This window comes from Leptosomus discolor, chromosome 18, assembly GCF_034619465.1.
Source record: "Leptosomus discolor isolate bLepDis1 chromosome 18, bLepDis1.hap2, whole genome shotgun sequence".
Classification (NCBI taxonomy): Eukaryota; Metazoa; Chordata; class Aves; order Leptosomiformes; family Leptosomidae; genus Leptosomus; species Leptosomus discolor.
In genome coordinates, this window is record NC_141408.1 from 9,028,744 (window position 1) to 9,049,111 (window position 20,368).

General features: G+C 56.6%; 4 protein-coding genes across 4 annotated transcripts; 2 read left to right on the forward strand and 2 right to left on the reverse strand.

The window, feature by feature from the left end:
• Nucleotides 1-135: 135 nt before the first annotated feature.
• TLCD3A (TLC domain containing 3A) lies at nt 136-4,268 on the forward strand. Its single transcript, XM_086475164.1, has 5 exons — nt 136-257; nt 810-893; nt 2,968-3,181; nt 3,377-3,472; nt 3,999-4,268. Exons 1-5 carry the CDS (start codon nt 136-138, stop codon nt 4,266-4,268), a joined length of 786 nt encoding a protein of 261 aa, XP_086331290.1.
• A 2,216-nt stretch (nt 4,269-6,484) lies between these two features.
• Nucleotides 6,485-10,029, reverse strand: GEMIN4 (gem nuclear organelle associated protein 4). The gene is made up of 2 exons (XM_086475416.1): nt 9,918-10,029; nt 6,485-9,812 (listed from the first exon to the last, which is right to left on the reverse strand). The coding sequence occupies exons 1-2, from the start codon at nt 10,027-10,029 to the stop codon at nt 6,592-6,594; spliced, it is 3,333 nt and encodes a 1,110-aa protein (XP_086331542.1). The 3' UTR covers nt 6,485-6,591.
• An 85-nt stretch (nt 10,030-10,114) lies between these two features.
• On the reverse strand, nt 10,115-15,544 carry GLOD4 (glyoxalase domain containing 4). The gene is made up of 9 exons (XM_086475036.1): nt 15,455-15,544; nt 15,064-15,113; nt 14,192-14,312; nt 13,243-13,387; nt 12,903-13,039; nt 12,453-12,539; nt 12,097-12,210; nt 11,923-12,009; nt 10,115-11,365 (listed from the first exon to the last, which is right to left on the reverse strand). Exons 1-9 carry the CDS (start codon nt 15,542-15,544, stop codon nt 11,300-11,302), a joined length of 897 nt encoding a protein of 298 aa, XP_086331162.1. The 3' UTR covers nt 10,115-11,299.
• Nucleotides 15,545-15,602: 58 nt separating this feature from the next.
• Nucleotides 15,603-17,809, forward strand: MRM3 (mitochondrial rRNA methyltransferase 3). The gene is made up of 4 exons (XM_086475417.1): nt 15,603-15,880; nt 16,171-16,415; nt 16,830-16,997; nt 17,188-17,809. Exons 1-4 carry the CDS (start codon nt 15,603-15,605, stop codon nt 17,757-17,759), a joined length of 1,263 nt encoding a protein of 420 aa, XP_086331543.1. The 3' UTR covers nt 17,760-17,809.
• Nucleotides 17,810-20,368: the final 2,559 nt, after the last annotated feature.

Consider the following 20,368-nt stretch of genomic DNA (forward strand, 5'->3'; position numbering starts at 1 on the left):
GCGGCCCGGCGGCGGCGGCGGGGGCGGGAGCGGCGGGGCCGTGCCGAGCCGAGCCGAGCCGAGCCGTGCCCTCCCGCCGCCCGGCCTGCTGTTGACAAGCGGCGGCGGGAGGCAGCGTGGCCGCCGGTCGTCCCCATGTGGCGGACGCTGGCCCTCGCCTCCGCCTTTTTCCCGGGGCTCTTCGCCCTCTGCATCCGGTTGCTGCGCTGGGCCGCCCCGGCATGGAGCCTCAAGGACCGCATCCTCCTCAGCGGCAGGTACGGGCGGGATCGGTGAGAGGGTGACCCGGACCGCTGCGGTCGCCATCGCGGCGAGCCGGGACCAGGAGCGCGAGCCGGAGCGATCCGGACGGGCCACGAGCACCGAGCCCCGGCGGCGGCGGGGGAGCCTGCACCCGGGGGGATGCCCCGACCCCCCGGTAGGCCCGAGCCCACACCCCGCGAGGGGAGCAGGGGCCAGCGGCAGGGGCAGCCCGCCAGGCGTGGGCAGCGCTGCCCACCTGCGGCAGGTTCCCGTTCCGGGAGCGGGGATGCTCCGGTGCAGCTCTCCCTCTGCCCGCGGGGAACGGCTGATCCACGGGGGTGGAAGGGACGAGACCTGGAAACAACCCCCCCCCCCCGGCGTGTCCCCGGGTAGCAGCGCCTGGCACGGCCACCCTGGCCGAGTCCCACGCCGTGGCAAGACTTTCGGGGTGTGCACGGCGTAGGCGTCGAAGTGCTAACAGCTCCCCTGGTGCAACCACGCCGCGGCCACCACCCCGCCCTTCTGGGGCGACAGTTGGGGTGACCAGTTCACTCTCTCGGTTTCAGGTTGGTGTCAATGGTCCAAGCCACGATGGCAACAGTGTCGGGGATCACGGTTGTCCTTAACTGCAAGAACGTGGTGTACGACAGGTAATCCCGGCCGAGAGCCGTGCCATCCTGCGAGGAGCACGTGGAGGCTGTGCCCGGCCAGCTTGCAGCTGAAGTATTTTATGCCAAAGGCTTGCACGTACAAAGGGGAGAGAAAAAACAGTTCCATGTTCCTCTTTCCTCTGCTTCGGGTGAAGGGTTGGGCAACGCATTGGCCGTGCACCCCCTGAAAGGTGCTGCTTGTTCAGCGCACTCAGCACAGAGGGTCTGCTCCCGAGGATGGGCTGGAGCATCAGACGATAGATGAGCAAAAAATAAAGACATCATCACTTCTAAAGGGGTAGGGAGTCTCCTGGCTAGAAGCTGAAATTGCTAGTGTGTCAAGCTGGCCTAGTGAGAACCAATTTTAGAGGTGTGTCACCTTCTCCACACCAAATGGACTCTGAAGGAGTCCAGAAATGAGAAAATCAGTATTGGCATTTGCTCTGAAGGAAAATCACATCGCCTTGTCCTCAATGCTCTGAGATAAACTGCCCCAGAAGCGGCTGTTGGCAGGAGTGATAGTGCAATCGGGGTCAGAAGACTTAAAAACAGAGCTATTATCCGCAATAGCAGAGAAAATTGTAGGAGGGAAGAATATAATTATGCTGAGCTGGAATTTGGCCGTCGGACATCAGATTTTAGGGTGATTTTTAGGGAGGGCTGCCCTCTTGGTCCTTGCAGACTTGCCTTTAATACACAGATGTGAAATGTCCTGCCTTCCTCTAGATAGTAAGATCTATCCAAATTACTCAGTCCTGCTTAACCCAGGCAGTCTAATGAGTTACCTTTTTGCTCTAAAAGAAAAATATCTGCTGCATTGATAGGGCAGATGATAAATCCCAGACCCACACAGACGGAAGGCACTGCCGGCAGCCCTCCTTCTCCCCAGGGCTGAGAGCTGTGTGCTTGCCCGGGCATTCTCAAGTCCAGCAGCTCCGTGTGAACACTTTGTGGTCAGAGACCTAGATTTTCTTTGAATCCGGAGGAAATACAGCCCAGTGCTCAGCGGGGAAGGCCTCAGAGAATGACAGCCAGACAGAGAGCCAGGAAGCATCACAGAGGTTGCAGTAAAATTTGCCAATTTATTTACACAGGCAGACCATCATTGTATTGCTGGCACTGTAATTGCCCTCTGAAAGCCCTGGGCAAGTTTTGCAAACACAACAGCTGGTCGCTTCCCCTCCCTGCTTTACACCACTTACATCTTTCTATGTGGAATAGGAATGCCTGCAACAAAATTTTTCTTGACATAGCAGGAGAGCAAAAGCAGATTTATTTGGGCCCCAAGCTACATTTCTTTAAGCAGCAGGGTAGGGTGGCTTTTTTTTTTTTTTCTAGCAGCGTGATTTCACTCAGGACTTTTTAAGGAACCCGGTGTCCCTGCAGAGCAGAGCTTGCTGCTGCCCGGGTTGTGCAACCAGGATTCGACATGCTTTGGGAACAGGCAGCTGCCTGCAATAATTTCCCAACAGACAAACGTCTCATGGGGGTTTATTGCTTGTATTAGATATTTTGCACTTCGCTCTCTGAAGTCCGGGCCAGGTATCTGTCATTAACTCTGAGGGCTCCGTGTGCTTTCCAAACTCCCCAGGTTAGGCAGCCACCCGAAGCAGTGTGGCAGGCAGAAAGGACAAAGTCTCGGAGCTTTTCTCCTACCAAGCATCAACTCTGGGTGTCCCAGGGCTTAGGGGAGAAGATTACCTGCTGCAAAGGTGTCGGGTTAGTGCTGGATCCTGAGCAGTGCTGTGCCCCCGGCCCGCACAGCAAACACCTGGCTGTAGGGCTAATCAAGATCCTCCCGTTAGCGCCGTGTTTGTGCTTGGCTGGGCCGAGCTCGGTGCCTGGCATGGCCAAGCACAAAGCGCAGGCAGCGCCGAGGAGGCGTCCTCCACGCGTACCAGGTACCTTTTCTCTACTGAGTCCAATCGAGTTAAACCTCCAAACCTCTCCGCTTACCGTCAGCTTCAACATCTGCTGCTTCCATTTCAGACCTAGAGACTCTCTTCCAGCTTCTGGAGCATCGCGAGGTGCTCAGAGCCGTCGCGATGCCTCTGTGTGTGCTGTCCTCCCCTAGGCACTGGCTGGCTGTAGAGTACATCTGGGTCCTCGTTCCCTACATGACCTATGACATTTACGTCATGTACCTCTGCCACTGGCACAAGAGCCAGGACAGGGGAGTCGCGGAGAAGAAGCACTCGCTGGCCAGCGTGCGGAGCTTCCTCCTGCAGGAGCGGCTGATGGTGACCCACCACCTCTTCATCCTCATTGTGCTCACGCCCGTCACCCAGGTAAGGACCGGGCATGGCTGCTGTGAAACCCAGCCTGTGAGGAGCCCCACATGGCTGCAAGGCCTTGCCATCAAGGCTGTATCTGGCAAAGCATCTCTGCTGGTCAGGAGCCCACGACCCCCTGGAGATGCTCAGTGTTAACTCCCGGCCACCTCTCCAGGAGGGCCCCATGCTCACTGCTGGCTTTATTTGCAGCACTTCAGGGGAGAGCTGGGGGACTTCTTCGTGGGCTGCATCTTCATAGCAGAGCTGAGCACACCTTTCGTATCACTGGGCAAAATCCTCATGCAGGTAGGGGAGGAGGGATGGGGCTCGGGTCTGGGAACCCCACAGCAGTTTGTACCCTTTCCCTGCCCCAGGCTGTCCTTCTCCATCAGCCCCCGTTCACGCAGCAGCCGGGCTGGGTGTCCCAGGGGCTGAGGGGGGGGGGGAGTGTCTCGAAGGGGGGCAGCCCTATGCCTATAACCCCAAGCTCCCCTACAGTGCTGCCTTCCTCCCAGCCACTTGTTAGGTTCCCATCCCTTTCCCCCAGTAAGCAGCACGCCCAGTGGCATCCCTGAACTGGGCGCTGTGCCGTGTCCCGGTGCTGCCCCCTCCTGTCTGTACCTCCTCCCCTGCACCACGCTCCCTCCTGCCCCTCACGCCTCCTTCCCCTCCATCCCTTCCCACCCGCCTTTCCCGCTCCCTCCAAAGTGCTGCCCCTCATCTATGCCTGCTGGCTGCTCACCTCCGTTCTCCCAGCACAGTCAGCGCCCAAGGAGCGATGGGGTGCTGCTCACACAGCGCTCACCCCCCGTTCGCCTTCTTCCTTCCCCAGCTCAAAATGCAGGACACGCTCCTGCACAAGGTGAACGGGATCATCATCCTGGTGACCTTCTTCCTCTGCCGTATTCTCCTCTTCCCCTTCATGTACACGGCCTACGCCAGGCAGGTGGGAATCCCCGTTTACATGGTGCCTTTCCGCATCCCCCTGCACTGCAACATCGCCAACGCCTCCCTCATTGCCCCCCAGCTCTACTGGTTCAGGCTCATCTGCCGCAAAGCCGCCCGACTCTACGGCATCTCGCCGGGTGACAAAAGCAGATAACGGCCGGCAGCGGCAGCCCAGTGCAGGGGCTGGAAAAGGGTCAGCCCCTCCCCAGCTCTTCCACCTTCACTGCCAGCGCTGCGGGGACCAGCACGGGAGCAGAGCGGCTGAAGGAACGATACCACCGGGCTGTTTTAGCTGGAAGCAGCCTCGCCATCTCCACTGCTGTGCCAGGAAGGCTTTCTTCCCACGCCGCTCCAGTATCTTGTGTCCTCCCACCCATGGGAGCCAGGGCAGGAGCCAACGAGGAGGAAGTCTGCCCGTAAGCACGACATTCCTTCTGGGATTTGACACTACAGCACCGAACTAACGGTTACACGAGAGGGGTTTGTTACAAACTCCCCGGCATCTTCAAGGGCTGACACCAGACATGGGCACTGAGCTTGGTGAGGCATGAAGGAGGCTGCAGCCGGGAGGCAGCAGCAGAGGCGATGCTGGAGCGTGCCCAGCCCTGTGCAGCAGCACTGGGGAGACTGGGGGAGCGCGTGCCGGACCTGCTGCAGCCCTGACTCCCTCCTCCGGCTCTGGTTTACAGCCTCCAGCTGAGAGCAGAGACAGGCCCTGGGGCTACAGCACGGCTCCGCAGAGCCTGTTCCTGACCTTTACTGACTTTGCCTCTACCCTACAGTTGCTTTCAGCTGCTGACCTCAACTCATTTACACTCCACTTAACCCAAAGGTGCTTTTTCACTGCAACTGTCTGGTGTCTGTGGCTGACAGTCCCAGGGGAGGGTGGCTCTGGTGTCCCCAACAGGCTGGAGGAGGGACAAGCTCACGTCAGGATAGAGGAACAGTTATGCTGTCTCAGGGCAGAGCGCCCATGGCTGAAAGGCAGGATGGGGACAAGAGACCGCCAAGTCTCTGGGCACTATGCAGAGCCCTTCGTGGAAGGGGATGCTGCTTTCAACCCCCTCCCGTAACTGCAGTTGCTGTTATCTGCCCTGCATCCCCATGGTGGGTACTTGAAAGCCTGACTGGCACACCCTGCCCTCCTCTCCCTCCAGCCACCACCAGCAGCCCTGGGAGCACCCCGTGGGTACCGGTACAGCCTGAGCTCATTGTACGCTCCATCCCTCCTGCCCCATCCCACTCCCCCACAAGCCGAGGTCTGCCAGGGGCTGCCAGGGAGGGAACTGGGTTAGTGCAGAAGGAACCAGCAACTCCAGAGCACAGCACTGAGTGGTTCCTTCACCAGTTCAACCCACTTCCACCTTCAGTCACAGCAAAACAGGTACAGGCTGCCCAGCCTGCCCTGCACCACGGGGTTCACAAGCCTGGCGGGTGCGTGCAAGCCAGCTGGCAGCCGTTCAGTTCCTCCCCAGCCGCCAGTGTGAGCCAGGGCAGCCATCTGCTCCCTGCAGCCTCCCGTGCTTGCCTGGGAATCCCCTGCTCCAGGGCAGGTACTGGTACTCTTTGCCTTTCGGTCTGTCTAAAAAGAACGGCTGAATTCTGGGAGACCTGGTTCTTTTGGGTGTCGGATCTTGTCCCAGCCACGGCTGTATTCTGGAAAGAGTAAAATAAAGCGCCTTTTCTAACACACAGTCAGTTATTGCAGAAACACTACGGTTACATTAACGATCGAGACCAGCCGATGCTAAAAACCACTTGCAGCCTGTTACAGAGGTTTGTATCTCGCCGTTTTCATTGCAAATAATGTGCCTTACGTAAGGACAAAAAAAAAAAAAAAAAAGCCAGTGAGGCATCTTGGTTTGCACTAACACTGCCCCATTTACTATCAGGAGACCAATAAAGATTTCCTTTGAGTCACACCACTGGCTGTCTCTCCCACGTGCCATTCATTTATGAGTGGGGGGTGTTAACACACGGAGTTGCTGCTGCACCCCCACCTCCAGGCAGGAGCAACGCACACGTATTTCCAAAGGTTCCTGCCCATCCTGAAGTCACCCGACTCGCTTCCCAGCCTCTGGCAGCATGTGGCAAACCCAGCAATTCACCCAGGAGTAGGAGAGGGCGCTGGCGGCAGGGGAGCCGGAGGGAAACGATTTCCCTGATGCCGGGGGCTGCCCGGGCTCTCTGTATAAATCCAGACCGCCAGCAGCTAAGGCTGGAGCCATGGGGCTGGCAGCCCAGCTCAGGAACAGCTGTGTCCACAGCTAATCCCGCTGGAAAATTAGAACGTGTTGCTCCTACCCATCCTTACATGGCCACTTCACTGCTTAAAGAGGCTGGAAGAAAACACAGCAGAGGGGAAATAAGTTCAAATGAGAAAAATAGATAGGGTTTATTGCAGATCTTACAACTTTCCACGGAAGGGGTCCCCTGAGGCAGGGTCAGTGCTCTCCTCTGTCACCCTCTCCAGCTTCTCAAGCCGGCTCCCCGGCTGAGCGGGCTCCCAGCTTGCTCAGCTTCTGCAGGAGGGTGTCGCGCAGCGCCTTGTCACTGACATTGTCCGTGATGGCCTCCAGGAAGTGCCTCTCGTTGGCTCTCCGCAGCGTGTTGCTGGGGGACGTATCAGCGCTGCTGAATGTCTCGTACTGCGAGAGGATCTCCAACGCCACCACCACCAGCGGCTCGCTGCAGCCCTTGTCTGGCAGCATGGCGGCGACGTGCAGCAGGTGGCAGAACATCTGGATGCAGATGAAGGACACCTCCTGCGTGGAGGTCTTGTCCTCAGCGGGGTGCGAGGGGGGCCCCGCGGTGCTCTTGACAGAGCCCAGCAGGTCCGTCAGGCTGCCGCAGTACAGCTGGACCACGTGGAGCCAAGCCTCTGCCGGCAGCCAGGTGGAACAGCTGGAGCTGCAGAGGAGCTGGAAGCCCCGCAGGAAGAGCACGGAGAACTGGAGGTAGCAGGCAAACGGCCGGAGGTTGAGCAAGGGCATGTACTGCACGTATTCCAGCGTGTACGGCACGTGGAGGACTTGCCTCTGCAGCAGGTTCTCAACGACGTGCGTGAGCCTCTTCCATTCGCTGCGGCTGCACCAAGGCAGGACCTGTATGAGGGCCACCAGGAACCCTTTGCTGAAAAGATTCACTTCTTCAGGGTTGTCCACGTTGACGGTGAGGAGCGTCAGCATCGTCTCCCTGAGCGCCGTGGACAGGCAGCAGCACTCCATCCATGCCAGGAGCCCGCTGCCCGGTCCATAGGCTGGTAAAGGCTGGGACGTCCACTCGTCCTCAGGAAGCCTGCAGATCTCAAACAGCGTCGCCGGGACTTCGTTCTTGAAGTGGTCTCCGTAAAGCTTCTTCAGCCGGAGACCGATGGTCCAGTCCAGTGACGCCACCCTCCTGTGAAGCCAAGCCAGCGACTGGACCCAGAGCTCAGGGGAGGGGGCGGTTTCTGGTCTTACCACCTCACAGAGCTGCCAGAGGATGTTCAGTATCAGGTCTTTGGTCTCCAGTGAAGGGAAGAGCTGGTCCCTAGGCTGATGCCAGTATTTTGTGTAACCATCTAGAAGCTTGCAGAGGCTGAGGAGAAGTGGGAACGGGTGACAGGACTTGATCCAGTGCCCTTCTGAACAGGACTGTATTCCCAAAACCTTACTGAAGATCTGCAGACTCAGCTCAATTTGAGCTGAGTCTGATTTCAAATAGGGAAGGACAAAGGCTTTGGTCACCTCTGCAGGTGACACAAGCGGGGCGGCTGAGTTTGGCTGCATGAGAAAGGCCAGGAACTCAAGGAACTGCTCCTCTTCCCTCGCAGTGGAAAGCCTCCCCCATACTGCCTCCTCCAGACACCTCACCACGAGGCTGCGCAGCCTGCCTGGATCATCGTGGGTCTCCAGGAAGCTCAGCGCTGGGAAGGAGCAGAGGATTTGTGCGAGGAACTGCTGTGCTCCTAGGTTGACTATAGCAAGATTACAAGCCTGCTTCACTGTGGCCTCGGGGTACAGCAGCATGAGCCTGGCCACAGAAGTCACAGCCCTGGTCAAGCCTTCATCAGACACGCTCTTCGTGATCTGGTTGAAAGTCACGTTCAGATCCTCCTGGAACCCCTCCATGACAACCTGCAAGTTCAGGGACAGACCTGGTCCACCCCAGGATGCCAAGACACCTGAGATCACTTTGTTTTTGTCAGTTAATGAAAGCTCAGCATAACACTCCACGATGGCCTTGGTCACCTGCACCTGCAGGTCTCGGCCCTCCTTGTCTTGGTGGGACATAGCAAAGTTCACCAGTGTCTCCAGCAATTTCAAAACTAGCTCTGGTTTCTGAAAGAGAGCTTTGTTGTTCACAAGGCAGTCAACCCAGTTCTTTGAAAAGGCCCAGGTCTTTTCAGAAGCAAAAATGGAGCATATCTCCATGTGCCGGTCCAGCTTTTGTTCAATGATTGTCATGGCAACTGAAGACACAAGGCTGGTGTCCAAACCCTTGCTCTTCGGGCTGGCGCTGATCTCCTTGAGAAAGTCCTTGGTGACCTGCGTCAGCTCTAACACTACGCATGTTTCATCCTCACCCAGGTCTCCAGTCTCCGAGAAGCAAACCAGGTTCTTCCCAAAGGTGGTAAGAGTGTCCAGGAGCCGGTAGCTCTCATAGCAGAGCCCCTCAGAGCTGTTCAGGGTGCCCTGCAGCTCCTCTCCCCACACATGCAACAAGTTGCAGAGAAAGTCCAAGCCAACAAAGAGCTCCTCACGAGACAGCTTGGCTGGAGACAAGAGGCTCATGCTTCTCTCTGCTTCCTTCACCTTCTCACCCAGCCCCCTGTGGTGGAACTGGCTTTCAGTGTCAGTGGTCCAGAGGCTGACCACAGAGCTGACCTTGTCCAGGTACTCTGCGACAGGAAGGGGGCTGCTCTCTGACTCTAACTCAGTGAACACGGACAGCAGCTCCACCAGGTTGGCCAAGGCATAGCACCTCACGTGGGGCAGGACAATGCTCCTGTAGGTTTGCTTCAACCCCTCTATCAGACCCATGAGCAGGCTGGTGGCAGCTGGGGGGTCATTCAGAGAGCCAGGGTCTCCCTTGAACCTCTTTGGGGGCTGGAGACCATCATCCAGACAGGACTCACACCCATGCTGACATATGAGCGTGCTGAATGCAGAGACTGTTGCATCTTCCTGTCCTTCCTTATGTTTCATCACCTCCCACCACACGTCCAAGAAGAACCCAATGTCCGACGGGGACGTCTCACTGGCGATGTACTCCACCAACCGCTCTAGCTCACTCTGGCGCACATCCTGGGGCAGCGCCAGCAGCAGCTGCACAAAGAGCCGGGGCGCACCGAGGGCCTTGACCAGCTCGAAGAGGACGGTGTGGTTAACATCGGGGATCATCCTGCCCACGGAGAAGAAGCCGTCCTCCTTCCATCCCTGGTCCAGCGAGGCGGCCGGCGGACCCGGCAGCAGGACTTTAGCCCAGACGATGGCCACGGCCTCTTTCTTCCAGAGGCTGTGCTGCAGCGGCGAAGGGCAGCGGGCCCCGATCTCCCCCAGGGCGTCGGTGATGGGGGGTCCCACGCGTGGCCAGTCGGCTTTGCGCAGCTCCCGCAGCGGCCGCGGCTGGGTCAGCCGGGCGGCCAGCAGGAACCCGCCGTGCAGGATGGCCGTCTGCTCGCACACGCCCCACGGCCCTGCGGAGACACCGTTACCTCGGCCCGGCCCCGAACGCTTCCCCCTCCTCCCGCCGCCACCCCAACCCCGGCCCCGCTCCGCTCCCGCCGCCACCCCGCTCCCGCTCCCGCTCCCGCACCCACCGGCCTCCATGGCGGCGGCGTGGTCTACCCGCCGGCGGCGCGCGCTGACGTCAGCGCGGCCCCGCCCGCAGCGCCCCCTGGCGGCCCGGCGGTGGCACCGCCTGTTCGCCATCGCCCTCCCCCCCGGGCCCTTCCCGGGATTAATTTGCCCGCAGGAAAAAAATCGAGAAACTCCATTTAAAAAGGGGCAAGGAAGGTTCGGTGCAGCGCAGTGGCGGGCAGCTGGAAGGCAGGCGCTCAAACCGGCCTCCCGCATCGCTTTTATTCATTTGAGGGCGACGCTGGCGAGCGGCGGCGCCTGTTTCAGGGGTACAGCTTAGGGGTGACATTTTTAATTCCATCGATACACGATTCAAAATCATCAGTGAACTTGAACAAAAAAGCTCGAACAACAAAATCACGGTGAGGAATTTTTCCAGTTTAACCTCAGAATATTCACTCCAAGCACCGACGTGCCTCAGCGACTGCCAACACTGCTGATTTTTCCTGCTTTTCTCTGTGAAACTTATTTAAGGTTTTCATCAAGAAAGATGACAAACCAGGCAGCGTGCCTGATGTGGACAACGTTACTAATTACTCCCTGTATTCCCAGCCCTTATTCCACTTGCAAAAGCAGAGTGACTTCATTCCAACAGAGTAAACCCCAAACTATTACTTCTAAAGGCAATTTCTCATCAAAAGCTAATTGCAAAACCATGATACACTTATTTCAAGCTGCGTCCCAGCACTTCAGCAGACAGCACAGTGCTGCTACACACCCTGAAGCATGGCCCCAGCTCCTGCCTGGAATGTGGAAGGCTCCTTCGTACAGGGTGGAAACCACCACATCAGTAATGTGACCCCAGTGAGAAAAGCTGGGGAAACATCGCGGAATGAAAACAGGGTTTGTTCCAGACTAGAATATTCACGTGCTTTAGCGAGGCAATTTCTGTTCCCAATGAACAGGCACTGCGACAGCTGAACTGCTCGAGTCCTCTGTACACAGGCCTTCCCTTCACCACTGAGGCAGGGCACCTGCCATGCTCACAGACACTTGACAATCAGTGAATTAGCTGTTGTAATGAATCTAGCAACCTCGTTTTCAAGTCTAACAACGACACAGAAATGTGAGGTTTCCCTCTTAACCGACAACCCCTGTTTTTGAAACCACGTGCTCAACCTGCTCCTTACCGCACAACCTGCTGTTTTTTGAAGGAGAACATGCTATTGGCTTGAAAGGAGAGAGCAGCAGTAAGAGACACAAGCTTAAATCAAAGAAAAACCATCACAGGACATTACGGCACCCTCTCACCGGAAGGGGTAACGCAACCCGTTACATAGGATTGGCATTTTTCTCAGACGAAAACCAAGGCGCAAACGAGCAGCCCGGTCCTTTTCTGCAGCTAAGCAGAAGCCTTCTTCATTTTCTGCGCCGCAAACCACTTGTCGCTGTTGTCCGCCGCCATGGCCTGCACGAAGAAGAGCGTTCACAGGTTCAGAACGGCGGCCGAGGCCCAGCCACCCGGCCGCTCACGCTCCCCAGCCTGCCCCGCAAACCCAGGCCAATCACAAGGACACTGCCTCACCTGGAGGAAAGCGATTCTGGGGGATAAATTATTTTTTACATACTAGTAAGGAAAACAGACACTGAAAACCAATATTCTTTGCTGAAGCAAAGAGATGATCTGGTAACACACGAGCAAAACAGGGTGGTTCAAACAGAGCCTCCCCACAGAGCCCGCGCTCCACACCAGAGCCCCTCTGCCTCGCGAGGATGGCCAGCTGCGCTGACCTTACTGCAGCTCACAAACCATTTCCTGTAGGAACTTACACCAAAGCGCTGTTGACGTGACACCACCACCCAGCTGCCCCGAGAGCGAGGCTGGAAGACTCTAGCCAGGACACTAAGGGAACTCGAAAGACTGATTTGTTTTTCTTAGCAGGACTGCTCAGAAAAAGGCCACACGCAACGAGAATCAGATTCTAGGGGTGTCTGTAATCAGAACGTGCAGACAGCGCTACTTACGTCATCCAACAGTTTGCCACCGTTAGGGTCCACCTTGGACAGATCCCTGAAGGCTTCATCTCCCACAAAACAGATTTCATGGCCATCCTAAACCAAGTTTAAGAGCAGGTCAGTTAGATAAACGGCAGAGAGAAATTTAAATCGCATTTAATCACTGCATCCAATATTACTCACAGGATCAGCCAAAATAATCACTTGCACTGTGGCTTTGCCGGGTGTGTCCAAGCTAACCAGAGGCGTTAAAATTTTCTGATTCTCCTTTTTCATCAGTGCTTCAATGTTTGGCAACTTAAACAGAAAACAAACAAAAATCAACCCTAATCAGACAAGGATCAGATGCATTCGGGTTGTTCTCATTCACAGCTCCTCATTACCCACAACTCCATCGCATTCCCTCTGCGAGAAAGGCAAACAAGGTATCTGCTCGCTATTATTTTGTTCAGATCCGAGATATTTTGCTAATACCAGAAACAAACCTCTCACTAGTCAGCTCTGGGTCATGAAAGGGGGAAGGGAAACACAATCGTTACCTCTTCTTTGGCACAGGAGAAGGCAATCCGCCCAAACGCTGTCCCGTGGTCAACCGCTCCTCCAACAGTCTTCAACTCCAGCTTACACTGAAGGAGGAAAAAAAGAAAGCGTGACTTGCAAGGACACTGTTCTCAGCGCCACATTCGCTCCAGCTTTTCCTGATGTGGATGCTTTCAAAATCACCCATACACATATTTCCCAACAAGCTGGAATTACCAAAGCAAACCACAGCTTCTTTTTTTTTTTTTTAAGTTAAGTTTAAGTTTTATTTTTTTTTTTTTACAGTTAAGTGTATGCAAGCTTTAATTAAAATGCACAGAATCAAGTCCACAGTTACTTTAATTAAGAGCTTTTTTTCTCTTTAAGATTTTGTTCTGACAAAATGAGGGGTTTCTACAATGAGATGCAACTCTTAAAGATCAGAACTGGAAAGTCTTCCAAGGACTAACCTGGTTATCCGCATAGCCTAGCAAAGCCCTTTGTTTTTCCTCATCCTTCTCATATATTTTCATCCCGAGCAAGTCAGCCCAGTAGCTAACAGATTTCTGCAGATCGGAGACACCCAAGGTTACCTTTAGCACAGGATCTGTAAGATCCCAATAATTTGAAATTAGTGACAAATATATCATAGTTTTAAACTCAGCTGTATGCTCTTGAGAAGGAAAGGAACAAGGAAACTACAAAACCATGCTCTGCTTCACAAGCTGCCACCGAGGCAAACGCACAGCCTGTTCTAATACCCCACTCGTAAACCTGTTTCGAACACCAGTGAGAGCGTGTACGTTTCACCTTGCTTCAGCTGTTCCTTGTCTTCCAAGTAGAACTTGTACCCTCCTGGGGCTTCAGCTTCAAAAATACCCGCCGTGACTTCTCTGAGGGGCCACCCCATGTTCTTGGCATTGCTCACAGCCTGGCTGGACACAAGCGTTATGCCCTAGTGAGAACAGAACAGACCAGAGACACAGAAAATTCACAGGGCGGACGCTGACTAACTCCTACCTTTCGACAGGCTGCCTCTACCAACGACCAGAAACAAACCAGATTTCTTTTTGTAACAGATGGACCATATGGTCTCCCGAGAGCCAGGTGTCTTGCTCCTATAAAATAAGCTTAACCTTACCGCGCACCCCACCTGTATTTGGAATGCATTGATCTACTCTTCTTCCACATCAAAGGGAAATGAAAAGCAAAAGGATTTTAAACCGATTCAACACATTGTACAGAAGCAGAAAAATGAGTTCCTAACTGTTCTACCAGGGCAGGCAGACATCTGTGGCTCCAATCGGCTGTTGTTTCCTGACACCCAGCAAACTGGGGGAAGATTAGCTCAGGGGAAACAATGAGCAAACACATCACGTGTATTCACAGAAGAAACACGAAAACTTCACTTGCTGTCAGCTAGTAAATAACAAAGAAACAAATAATAACAAATAAGAGTGTTTTCCTACAGCAAGATCCTTCTCAACTAATCATTCCATGTTAGATCTGCCAGCCAATACCAGCTGCCCGACACACACAGCAGCCAAGAGGTGGAGCGTTTCCTGGATCCTATGTGAGCACAAAGCTGCTCTAGTTTCTGCGTGGAGACAACTACAAAAGCAAGAATAAAAAGTGTTTAAGTGACCAACCAGCATAAAAAAGCTACTGGTACAACCTCTATGCCAAACAGAGTCCTAATCATAAAAATAAAAAAGTTTATCACAAGAAGAAAGATTTTGCTGTTAAGTGTGGTACTTACCAGAAAGTCATTGCCCAGGCGATATTCTCCAATACCATAATTGTAAGTCAATTCTGCAACAAAGTGGTTGTCTTCTGGCCCGTAACCCACCATCGTTTTGCTCCATTTTCCATCATAAGGGCTGGAACAGCCATATTTTATTGTCATGAGCATTAGAAATAAACATCAAGATCTGCAAGATTAGTGTTTCAAAAAAGAATTGCATTTCTAGAGTAAACCAACGGTACAGGCAACCCAGTAACCTCCCACCAAGCAGGAGCTGACACCTGTGAGGAATTCTGACTGTGGCTCAGCACACAGCAGACAGGAATCCCCCCCCAGTCAACAATTTTGACCTCAGGCTGCCATCCATGACCACGCAACAAAAACCAGTTCTACCTCCTCCTTAACAGCTCAGATTTTAAGAGCACAAGCTGCTCATCAGCTGGAACTACATGGGCACTTTCTTATTGTGAAGTAGGGAAAGCGGTTCGGCACCAGACTGTAAGATTTCTGGCATTCACGAAGACAAAAGCCTTTGGGGCTACCAGGAGGGATTTTTAACTCAAGACCCTAGTTAGCTCCATGGCTACAAAAAAACCCAATGTAATTGAATGTAATTCCAGGAAAGTTTAAAAATAAATTTATCAAGTTCAGTATCGGTCTATAGGCGTAATACAGCAATACTCATGTTTCAGTGTAGACATCGTACACAAAAAGGGGAACTGTTGATTCCAAGGGAAGCACTTAAAAAAAACCCCAACCCAACCCAACCCAAAGCAAACGAAAGCAACCCCTATTTCACCTATTGAGTAACGACACCCGGCCGGTGAGGAGCGGCGGGTGTTTTATGAGGAGCGAAGGCCCGGGGAGGGCCCGCGGGCACTACTCACCCGTTGCAGCTGGCTTTGCAGCCCTCCTCGAACTCCTCGTGCCTCAGCACCTTCAGAATTCAGAGAGAGAGAGAGGGTCAGCACAGAGAGGCCGCGTTCCCCTGTCCCCTCAGCAGCCACCACCAGGCTTAACGCGGCGCTGGCGGGCCCGCGGCGAGGACCGGAGGCCGAGGCCGCGCCGCCTCGCACCCCTCCCGGCTGCCGCGCCTCCGGGGCGGGGGGGGGGGGGGCAGCGGCCCGGTGGGCACGGAGGGTGAAGAAGCCCCGGTCCTCCCGCAGCGCCGGGCCGGGGCAGCGCCGGGGCCTCCGCGGCTGAGGGCGATGGCGGCGGCAGCAGCCCCCCCCCGCCCCCCGCCCCCCGCTCAGGGCCCGCCCCGCCGCTCGCGCTCACGCTCATGCCCAGCAGCTCGCGGTAGAAGCGCGCGCTCCGCCGGCGGTCGCCCACTTTGAAGACGAAGTGCAGCGCCCGCCGAGCCCCCATGGCGGAGCCGTGACGTCACGCGGCGGCGCCCGTCGCTCCGGTGGTGACGAGCTCAAAGATGGCGGCGTGGGGAAGAGCGGTTCACCGGCTGGGCCGTTCGCTGCTGCGGGCCGGCGGGACGAGGGAGGCGGCGGCGGCGGCGGAGGGGCGGCGCGGGGTGCGGGCGCTGCGGCGGAGCCCCGTGCGGGTGCTGCCGGCGGAGAAGGAGCGGGGCGCGGCGGCCGAGGGGCAGCGGAGCCCCCGGAAGACCCCCCTGCCGCCGCCCGCGGTGGAGCGGCGCTCGGCCGGGCCGGGGCTGTGGTACGAGAAGGCGGCACCCGGTGACAGGAGGCTGGGGTGAGGCGCTGCGGGGGGGGAGCGGGGCCCCACCGCCGCTGGCGGGCCCGGCTGCGCTTTGGGGCGGGGGAATGTTCTGCTCTGAGGGAGCTGCCCGGGGTCCCGTCTGGGGCAAATTCCGGCATTTGGGGGTTCTGGATGGAGGCTGATGCCGCCATGCCGGGTACAGCCGGTCTGAAGAGGCCTGGGGCGGGGGGGGGGGGGTGTCCTGAGGGAAGTTCCCTGGCAAACGTCAGACCGGAGGCGGTGTTAGCGTCACAGCCGTTTTCTCTGATTAACTTTCCCTGCAGAAAAGTGGTGACTATCGCTAAGTCGAAGAAGTTTCGGGATCATCACGGGAAGGTTCTGCTGGAGGGTCACAGGCTGATTAAGGATGCCCTGGAGGCAGGAGCTGTGCTGCAGACCCTCTTCTTCAGCACCGTGGGGCACCTCAAGGAGCTGCCGGAGGCACAGCTGAAACGAGCCAACTTAGTTAAGGTGAAATTTGAAGATATTAAGAGCTGGTCTGACCTCATAACTCCCCAGGGGCTTATAGGTAAGTTGCCTTAGAAACAGTCACAACGCTGCCCAAAGGGAAACTTATTTCACACTTAATAAGTGGATAATCACTCTCTCTTCATAACCTTCCCCTAGACGTTCTGGCAGTGGGTCAAGAGTGTCACAATTTGAAAGAATTCTCTTTCATTTGGTCTGCTGTGGTAACTGTGAAAGCGGCTTCTAGAGCCCACTGAAGGCGCTAATGCTCCTTTTCAACAGCACCTCGCTCCAGCTCTGCTGGGAAATAGTTCTCCTTGTCAAGTGACAAACTCCTCTCAAACATCTCTTAAGTGGTGCTTTTCCCAGTGCCTTCTCCAGCACCTCTTTAGTGACATTTGGGCCAACCACACGGGAGACAGCCCTCTCCTTGGGCTGTGTTAGTCAGAAGCCTGTCAGCACTTTGTCTCCTCAGGGATCTTTTCCAAGCCCGACCATGCCAAGATGTCTTACCCTACGGCTCAGCTAACCAGCTCCTTGCCACTGCTCCTCATCTGCGACAATATCCGAGATCCAGGAAACCTGGGGACTATTCTGAGATCTGCAGCGGGAGCAGGCTGTGAGAAGGTGCTGCTCACCAAAGGTAAGAGCCTTTTCTTGAGGAAAAAAAAGTTTAGTTTGGGGCTAAGGCAGGGAATAAGAGGTGCTTGAAGATGCTGTTCCCGAGTTTGTAATCAGTGTCCAGATGTGATTTTCTGCGGGGAGCAGCAGCTGCTGAATCCGTCTTTGTGGGAGCCGCTGCAGTGTGGCTGTTTTCCTCCCTCCCATCTCAGGCTGTGTGGATCCGTGGGAGCCCAAGGTGCTCCGTGCAGGCATGGGGGCCCATTTCCGTCTGCCCATCGTCGCCAATCTCGACTGGGAATCTCTCCCCAGCAACCTTCCTGCTGGCGTCCAGGTCTGCGTGGCCGACAACAAAGACCCAAGCGCTCGGGCTGAGACCCCGTCCGTGCCGAGGGGAGCTGGCGGGGCTGGCTCTGCTCCTGGCAGCACGAAGGCTCCTGTGAAATCCAGACCCGAGGCTGCTCCTGAGTGTGAGGATGAGGAGGGAGCAGCGGGTGTCTGCGTCCCAGAGCTGGCCGTGCAGTATTACTACGAGAACTGGACGCAGACGCCAGTGGCAGTGGTGATCGGCGGAGAGACCCACGGTCTGAGTCCAGGTGCGCTTCACCTCGCAGCCAGCACGGGGGGGAAGAGACTGGTCATTCCCGTGGTGCCAGGCGTGGACAGCTTGAACTCCGCTATCGCCGCCGCCGTTGTGCTGTTTGAGGGGAAGAGACAGTTGCTGCAGCGGCACAAGCAGGAAGATGAAGAGGCAGAAGTTCCCTGTAGTGGGCTGAACTGCTGAGGTTTGGGTGCTGAAGAAGCATCTCTTCCCTTTGGCACGCTGTAGAGTTAATAAAAGAGCAGCTCGGGCTGTTTGGTTTGCAGTAAATGAGTATTAAACAGCTCTGGCAGTGTTGGAGCTCTGCCTGGAGGTGTGTGTGGCTCCCGGGCGAGCCTGCGGGCGCTCTGGCCACACGGTGATGCTAGTGAGAAGAGAAACCGGCGGGGGGGAGCCCTCGCCGGCAGCCAGCTCCCCGCTGCCCGGCTTTTCTCGCTCCCTCCTGTTGGCAGCCCTGGGCAGGGCCCCTCCGGGCCCACCCGGCAGATCTGGGGCGGGGGCAGGGAGCTCGGATCCTTCCCTGCAGGGTGTTTCTGCCAGCCCGGCCAGGATGCTGCTGACGGCGTGTGTCCTTCCTCTCGCAGCCCCGGGGCTGCGCAGCCTGGCTGCTACTAGCGGTTTTGGGGTCAGAAAGGCCAAAGCAGCTCTACCTGACTGGGTCCTGCCTGTGCTTACCCAGATCCCGTGCTCTAACAAGCGAGGAGAGCAGCGCACCAACCCTGCTGGGGGTGCCAGGCCGGCCTGGGGGCTGGCTGCGGTGTGGGGTGTCCGAGCTCCGGTACTTGTGACCACATCGCTGCCAGGAGGTGGTGGGGTCCGTCCCCTCCAGCTGCCTGGGCACCACTTGCTGGGCCTCGGCGCGGAGGGGACGGGTGGGACAGGAGCTGTGGCCACTGCTGCTTGCTGTGGCCGTCCCTCCGAGGGGAATCGGGTGCCTGCCTCAGCCTCCCCAAGAGCAACAGCTCTGCTTGCAGCAACCCACCGCTGTGGAGCCGCGATGTGCCACACAGCCCTGGCCGTGCTGGAGGCTCCCCCCAAGGCTGGGCCGTGGTGTCCGCATTGCTGGCAGCTGCGTGTGGATGGATGGCTCCTGCGACAGCGCTGGCTGCCAGCCGCCTCGCTGCGCATTTAAAAATGCCTCTTCTTCGCTGGCTGCGAGTTGCACCACCAGCTACTCGCTGCCAGCCCACTCTCTGCTGGCTCCAGTTTCCCGTAACCACATGGAAATAATTTTTGTTGTCTGCTCGAGAAATACCCAGAGATGGAGATTCAGCCTCTTCCATGCCCGAGCCCCTGTAGCTGAGCAGCACACAGCACCGCCCGGGCTGGGTGGGCGCTGCGCTGTCAGACAGTGGCGCTACCGCAAGCCTGAAGCTGCTCCAGCCAAGCAATTCTATCTCCAGAGCCCAGTTCCAGCTCCAGTCTCATCAAATTGACCCCAAATGACCCAATTCTCAAGCAGAAAATTGCTGCTTTGCTCTAGTTTCCAGTGAGCAGCTACAGCAGCGCTGAGCTCACGGCCTCGCTGGGAGCCCAAACCACAGCATCCGGAGGGGAGTATGGGTTCTCCATCTTTCAAAAAATCAGCCGCTGCTGCGTGACCAAAAGCTACAAACCCCAAGGTCTTTCAAACCACAAACCCGTCGCGATTGCCCCCAAACGAGCGGGGACCCACTGAGCCCAGGCTGTGTGTGCATGGGGTGGCAGCGGGGGCTGGAGGCAATGCTGCTGCGCAGCCGCTTCCACGCAGCCGAGTCCAGCCCCGCACAGCTCACTGCAGGAGCCCTTAACCCTGTGGTGGAGGACAACTCTGAAAAAATGATATTTCCTCAAAAAACCTCCAGTAAAGGGGATACAAGTTAATTTAGGGTGGGTTGCTCGCAGCCCAATGCCCAGGGAGGCGCAGCAAGCCGCAGCTCCCAACACTGCTGTGCTGCTGCTCCCGCCCCTGCCCCCGCAGCCCCCTCCAGCCGCTCCTGCCCTCCCCAGCTCAGGGACCGGTGAGGTGGGCAACGCTGCTGCTCCTCCAACAGCTCACCAGTCTGAACCACTGCCGAACACGAGAGCCTCCGAAACGCACAAACCACAGGGAGGGTTGATCCGGTTCCTGCCTTGCCGCGCTGGCCGCTTTTCCCAGCTCCTGCCAGGGTGGGTTGCTGCAGCAGCAGTAAAAGGGGGGAGCCTGTAATCCTGCTGAAAGGGAAAAGCAGTGGCTCACACAACACCCGCTATTCAGCACTCACCCAGGGGTGCTGGCAGAAACCACTGCAGCCACTGCTGCGTCCGGCAGGAACCGGGGGGAACCCTCGGCTGGGGGGGTCTGCGAGCACAGCCCGTGGGGCGGTGAGGCCGCACTTCCCCCTCCATCGTGTCTTTGAACAGCTCGCGGGAGTCGCCATCCCTGAGCAAGCAGCCGGCCTTGGGGCAGCAAATGCCAACCTGCCACGGGCGAGCAGGGCACCGACACCTGCCCCAGGGGGTCTGGCTGGGGTCTCCTCCTCCCGCACGGGCTCCCTCTCCCCGACAGCAGGACGCGGCAATCGGCACCTCCGGGGACGTGGTTCTTATAACAGTTTTATTACAAAGTTCCAATCACCATGTACAGTTTTTACAATGTCACTTTCGGGGGCTCGGCTGTGCTGTTTGGGTTAGGGAGGGGTTTTTTTTCTTGTTGGGTTTTTTTTGGTTATTTTTTAAAGAACAGCACCATTAACGTTGGGTTTGGGACACACCTACGAAAAACAGCTCAATCAACTAACATAGAGGGGAGAGGACAATTCATACCAGAAAGA